We start from the raw sequence: 6,849 nt of genomic DNA, 5'->3' as shown, positions 1-6,849 counted from the left end.
TTGTTGGCCCCTAATATTGACGGCGGCGGCGGTGGCGGCAACAACAACAACAATGATGGTGGTGTGTGGCGGTGGTGGAATATTATTGGTGGTTGTATTTAGTAAGTGGTGGTGGTGGCGGGGTGGTGGTGGAGTGGTGGTGGCGGAGGTGCTGTTGGTGGTGGTGAAATGGTGCTGCTGGTGGATGTGAAATAATAGAAAAATCTATTTTTTAACGGATAAGATTTTTTAATGGAAAATAATATTGTAAGTGAGGGTATTAAAGTAATCTATTTTTTAATGGATAAGGTATTTAAATGATATGGTATTTATATTGTTGTATAAGGATATATTTTTTGGGTGTCAAAACTAAGGGTATTTAATAAATTTACCCTTAGTAAAACGTCAAAAATGACGGAGATCATTATCGGCCGCAAGCTTCATACAGTAGTTCGTAACGGGTTAGAAAATGCAAACCCTCGCAAGCACTACGTAGTACGTACAAGGAAGGCTAGGGGCCTAGGGTCTTTGCGGATTGAGCTAGGGTCCAAGTTGGTCGAGTCAACAAATGCGCTCTATCGCATGGACACGCTCCCTAGTCCCTACCACAAGGGCAGTCCCTGGCGCATGGAGTTTCTTAGTTTATGTCTTTACGTGCTTAGGTGTGATACACATACATGAAACATCCGATTGTATGAGAATAAATGGATGAAGATTAATTTTAGAAAACTGGTTTTGAATGGATTATATAAAGAAGCTATCTTTTACTATACTAAGTTACATTCAACTAATGCCATTCCTATCACTTTTTATTTTGATTATCCATCAATTTTCAAAGCTTGTAAAAAGCTTAATTTAGTGTCTACTGGAGTTCAAATTCATACCCATGTTATAAAAACTGGTTTTAGTTCGGATGTTTTTATAGCAACTTCCGTTACGGATATGTACATGAAGTCAGGGTTTTTTAAAGGTGGAGCTAATATGTTTAATGAAATGACTCACAGAAATATAGCTTCAGTTAATTCTGTTATTTCAGGGTTATCACAAAATGGATATTTTAGTGAATCATTGTTGGTTTTTAAGAATGTGGGAATCGGAGGATTTAAACCAAATTCAGTTACATTAGCTAGTGTTTTACCCGCATGTGGGAGACTGAAAAACGGGTTAGAAATCCACGGTTTGGCAGTAAAGTTTGGTGTTGAGATGGATATTTATGTAGCTACTTCTTTGTTAACCATGTACTTTAATTGTAAAGAATTGGTTTCAGGTTTTAAAGTGTTTAAACTGATTGAAGATAAAAGTGTAGTGAGCTATAATGCTCTGTTATCAGGGTTTGTTCAGAATGGGTTGCCTGTTTTCGCCTTGAAATTCTTCAAAGAAATGAGGCAGGTTCTGGAAGAAAGTCCTAGTATAGCAACATTGGTTTCGGTTCTGTCTGCTTGTTCTGATGCTTTGAATCTTCGATTTGGAAAGCAAGTTCACTGTCTGGTCTTGAAATGCAAGGTGGGCAGTGATGTTATGGTGGGAACTACACTCGTAGATATGTATTCGAAATCTGGGTGTTGGAAGGATGCCTATGACATCTTCAAGGAAATGGGTGACTGTAGGAACTTAATGACCTGGAATTCAATGATTTCAGGTATGATGTCTAACGGTAAGTGTGAGATGGCAGCCAAGCTTTTTGAGCAGCTGGAACTAATTGGGCTGGAACCAGATTCATCCTCTTGGAATTCAATGATTAGCGGGTTTTCTCGATTGGAAAAGGGGATTGAAGCTTTTCGTTTCTTCAACAGAATGCAATTAGCAGGCATAGCACCAAGTTTACAGTCAGTGACAAGTCTTCTATCAGCCTGTTCAGTTCTCTATGCTCTACAGAGTGGAAGAGAGATTCACGCTCACACCATTAGAACTGCTATTGAGGCGGATCAGTTCATCTCTACTTCACTGATCGACATGTACATGAAATGTGGGTTTACTTCTTGGGCTCGTAAAGTTTTTGGTCGTGGTGAGAGATCTGAGGATCCTGTCATATGGAATGCAATGATTTCAGGGTATGGGATAAACGGGAAGCATGATTCTGCACAGGAAATTTTTGAGCTGATGCTAAAAGAGGGCGTAATACCCAATTCCTGTACGTTTGTTGGTATTTTATCTGCTTGCAGTCACACTGGTAATGTGGCAAAAGGGTGGGAGCTTTTCAGGACAATGAACGGAAATTTTGGTTTGAAACCAAACTCGGAGCATTTTGGTTGCATGGTTGATCTTTTAGGTAGAGATGGACGGCTTGATGAAGCCTGGAATTTGATTCAAGAAATATCAGAACCTTCTAGTTCTGTTTATGCATCTTTGCTTGGTGCTTGTAGACTTCATTTGAATGCCGATCTGGGAGAAGAGATTGTTGTAAGGCTTTTGGAATTGGAGCCAGGGGACCCATCTCCCTTTGTAATCCTGTCTAATATATACGCGGAGCAGGGGAGGTGGAAGGACGTTGAGAGGATTAGAGACATAATGAGTGATAAGGGTCTCAGAAAGCTCCCTGGTTGTAGTTCGATAGAAGTTACAGAGAATTCTACATGTGCGTAATACATCGATTGAGCAATATTCGAAGCATAGGGGCATAGCAGAGGAACTCGCTGACTTATGAATGCAACAAAAAATATCTCATCAACGAAACAATGGGTAAGTCACGGATCTTCAATTATCTAACAAGTTTAACATTGAAATTTATAGACAGAGTTACCAATGTTAAAAATAATCTAATGAGTCTGGTCATTAGAGATAGCTCAAATGTTATAGCTTCATCCCCATTGAACCCATCTCCAAGTTACAGGTACTCAGGTAGCAAGTACATATATTTTACAAATGCTAGAACATAGTGATCTTCAAATTCTTGCTGTCATCGCCATCACTGAAAAAAATTCTTGATCATTTTTACAATTCCAACTAGATTAAACAAAACTTGATCCATGTCATCAAAGTGATACCCAATTGATGTGACCCATATTATGATGCGCTGATGCAGAAAATCCTCACGGAAAGAGAATGTCATAGAAGCTGGAGACACATCAAGTTTCCATGTGGGTTATTTGAAGGAGGAGAGTGCATAGGTTGATGCTCAGCCATATCCATTACTGCTAGAGGGGAGTTAAAAAATATGGAAACTGTACAGATCATTCCCACTTCAAATTCTGCCCAATATTCTCTCCCCCAGCTTGGTTTCCAGTCACACCTCCACCATTAACAATTGATGTGATTGCGGCAGCTAACGCCGATCTAAAACTTGGGTCTGATGTTATTGCTTTGGTGGCTGCAGCTATGGATTCTGTCATATTCTGTTGAGGAGGAGGTGGAGCATTTTTTTGGAAGTAAGGCTGATAGAAATTTTCTTGAGGTTGTCTTCCAAGATTTAAAGATCCTAATTGGTTTTTGTTGTAAGGCTGGTTTCCATAATTTAAGTACCCATTACCCCATGATGTTGGTAGAGTGCTAGATTCTGAACCAGACGAAAAGTTTAAACTCGTGGATGAGTATCTTGTAGTGGGAAAATTTGAAGATAATCTACTAAATTGAGATGCTGCAGACGCTGAAGTTGAAGACAATGCTGGTGGTGCAGTGAGGTCTAGAGTGATTGTTGGGTATGAAGGTGAAGATGAGATTGAAGAATTGGGTATGTAGAACGGCCTTGATCTGGAGTTATCTGAGATATTAAAGCTAAGTCCATTTAGATCTCCAGACGTGCCGGTTGTAGCTGAAGTTCCAAAGTTCGGTCTTGAGCTTGTTGAGCCGGATAATAACATACAAGCAGCGGCTGAGGTAGTTGAAGCCATAGCTGTGGCTGCAATCGGAAGTGGGTGATTGTGGGTTCCTTCGTATGTGGTTATCAGGATGGACATATTCTCAGCACACCTCTGCACCTGAAATAAGAAGTTTGGTAAGATTAAGAAAGTTTAAACAGATGTCATACAATCATATTTATTAAATATATCCAGCACCAAGTTTGAGAATGTTAACCGTGCAGTTGATTTTAATCGTGTTTATATTACCTGTTTCCTTACTGGGCATGCTGGTGCAACAGTACAACGATAATATGCTCGAGGGCATGGATTTCCTTTCGCGATTTTTTGGCCATATTTTCTCCATTGACACCCATCATTCATCTGTAGATAAAATGGATACATTATTCATTTATTCAAAGGTTCAAAAAAACTTAAGCACGGCGTGCATCCCTGACTGTAGTTAGATTGGTATCTTAACATGTTTTGATTAGAAGCTATAACTTGTCATACTAACCGTTGGGGTATCACATCTTGCTCTCACAGAGACTCTAGCTTTCTTGACTTGATTCTGCTGTGAAAGTTCATCATCTCCGCTTCTTACTGTCTTCAAGATTTTACTAGGTGGCCATTGTTCTCCAACAACCTCTTCTTCTTTCAGTTCTTCAAAACTATTTTCGGAGCTTTGATTCGTAACAAGTTCAGTACGTGCTGCATTGTTGGAGACTTCAAACTTGCAACCCAAACCAAGAGCTAAGCCTTTGTTTAGGTCATCCTCATGATTACCAGCACCATCTTTAGATTTGCTTGAACTATTAGTTTTCTCATCTTTAAACTTTTTAAGCTCGGCAGAATTACTTCTACCAAGACTAAGTGAAATAAGTTCAGGTTCTTCGTCAATTTCCTTATGATGGGTCGAGGCTGGTAGTACCACTACTGCAGTTTTATCTGTTGATTTCTGCTTGGTTTGTTCTTGTTGAACTATGTCAAAGAAGTGCATTTGAAGAGATTGGTAATCCTTGACAACTTTAGATAAAGTCGTCTTTAATCTTTCATTTTCTTGTTTTACTTGGCTCATTTCGGCTTTGGCAGATACTAGCTGATCATCCTGGACCAACATCAAGCAATACAATTCAGTATTAATAGTGAGAACTAATTGGTATTATTCCAGCAAGGATTATATATATATATGATTTATTCTCTTAAAAAAAGATTATGATTAAACTCAATAGAAAAAAGTTACCTCAGTATTTTTGTTTGAGGAAGACGTTGCATTTGAGTTTGTATCAGTTGCTGATGATCGTACCGTTGCAGCTGTTTTAGGTGCCTGTGTATAGGTAATGTAAATTAGCATCAAACAAACATCTCAAATAGAGAAGAACAACCGGTGAAAGTCAACTATCTATGGCTTTGAATTTTGATCGGGATATTTGACTATAAAGTCAATTCAATGTTTTTGTTGTTATTGGTATAAGCTTGAGAAGTTGAATACTTGAATTAGGACAAATTAAGTGTTTGATTTTGGTTGAATTACATAGTTCATTGTTTTGTTTTTTTGTTTACCAATAATATGACGCGAATTACATCGAATGATCATGCGCAAAACTAGTCTAGGGATTATTAGTATTTTCTTATCTCTTTTTTTTTCTTTTTTTTTTTGAATATCTAACTGTTTTGGAAACATCATCCAATCCCAAATAGAGAAATCAGAAACGAGTTAGAAATGATCTAAGAAAACACTTTGAACAATAGTTTTTCTGTAGTACTTCCGCATATGAGCATAAACACTACATGCATGCTGTGCATGTACGTAGTAATTAGGTAGAGCACATGCATCTTATGAATCCATGTATGCATATTTATCAAATTTCTAGCTTGCTAGTGTAAGTAAGTACCTGCAAGTTGTTGAAGCTTATTAACTCCAATCTTTGGATGGGAGAAGAGGGTTTATTTGGACTACTACTTTTTTCTTTGGTATTTCCTCCACCCTGCAATATATAAAAACCAAATTAATATCATAATTCAATTAACAAAACGAAAATTCACAAATTAGTATATATATGTAGTCTAATCAAGTTCCAGTTCCTGAATGAAATGATTTTAAGAAAGTTTCTTATAAGATAAAATCACTTCATATATATAAGATGAAATTGCAATCCATAATATAAATTATTTATTAGCTAACAGGATAAAATAAAAATGAAGACTAGAGATCTTCAAATAGAGTCAGAAGATATATATCGCTTTTAACTAATTCATGCATAATTGTTAATATATACCTTATTTTGGTTACTATCAACAACTCCTCCTTCAAGTTGAACCTCTTTTCGGTTTTCGCAGCCGGAATTATTAGATGAAGATCCATTACTGGTACTCTTTTCTCTCTTGATTGCAACTCCTTGATCAGCTCCAAAACCAGATGATGGTGATGATCTTTTCATCTTCGTTAAGTTATCGTTATTTCTGCTAGTATCCATGGCTACCAAAACCATATATATAGAGCTAGCTATTATCTTTGGAAGTTTGTCCCTCACAATAACAACAACAACAAGAAGAAGAAACAAGTGCTAAAATTGTTTACCATTACTCTTTTCATCTTATATATTTATATGGTAGTACTATATTAGATAAGACTCCTCTTGTTTTGGACTTGTTCTCTCTCTAAAAGTCTAGGGTTTAGATAGATAGAGCTAGTGCCTATCACACATTCATTAAAAATGTCAACGGTTGAGCTTCAGCTCTACACTCATGCATCATAATCAGCAGCTTCATATAATTAACCAAGTTGCAATTTGATCATATTTAGTACCAAAATAAGAAAAATTCAACTTTCATGATAATGAAAATGAATATATTTTTCCTTTCTTTCATCAACTTATTCCCCAGAGGGAGAGAGGAGTTGAAGCCGCATTCGCCGGTCTTTATAGACCTAACAACCAATACTAGTTTATACTACTATATAGCCTATTACTAGTTCTTCCCCTCCATAATATATATGTTAGGATTAAGAAGTTTCATCTCTGATGAGTTTAATAACGTCACATGCTCTTATTTTATGTCAGGGTCAAATCTAGATATGGATAGATAATATATAGCT

General features: G+C 37.1%; 2 protein-coding genes across 2 annotated transcripts; one reads left to right on the top strand and one right to left on the bottom strand.

The window, feature by feature from the left end:
• Window positions 1-687: 687 nt before the first annotated feature.
• Window positions 688-3,139, top strand: LOC113281605 (pentatricopeptide repeat-containing protein At2g02750-like). Its single transcript, XM_026530393.1, has 2 exons — window positions 688-2,658; window positions 3,002-3,139. Exon 1 carries the CDS (start codon window positions 688-690, stop codon window positions 2,560-2,562), a length of 1,875 nt encoding a protein of 624 aa, XP_026386178.1. The 3' UTR covers window positions 2,563-2,658; window positions 3,002-3,139.
• Window positions 2,678-6,526, bottom strand: LOC113281606 (probable WRKY transcription factor 72). The gene is made up of 6 exons (XM_026530394.1): window positions 6,032-6,526; window positions 5,648-5,740; window positions 4,996-5,079; window positions 4,270-4,860; window positions 4,023-4,136; window positions 2,678-3,893 (listed from the first exon to the last, which is right to left on the bottom strand). Exons 1-6 carry the CDS (start codon window positions 6,242-6,244, stop codon window positions 3,150-3,152), a joined length of 1,839 nt encoding a protein of 612 aa, XP_026386179.1. The 5' UTR covers window positions 6,245-6,526; the 3' UTR covers window positions 2,678-3,149.
• Between the last annotated feature and the right edge of the window lie 323 nt (window positions 6,527-6,849).

The sequence above is a fragment of the Papaver somniferum genome, chromosome 5, assembly GCF_003573695.1.
Source record: "Papaver somniferum cultivar HN1 chromosome 5, ASM357369v1, whole genome shotgun sequence".
In the NCBI taxonomy this organism is placed as follows: Eukaryota; Viridiplantae; Streptophyta; class Magnoliopsida; order Ranunculales; family Papaveraceae; genus Papaver; species Papaver somniferum.
The sequence above is the reverse complement of the archived record's forward strand: the minus strand, read 5'-3'. Positions and strand labels throughout refer to the sequence as shown.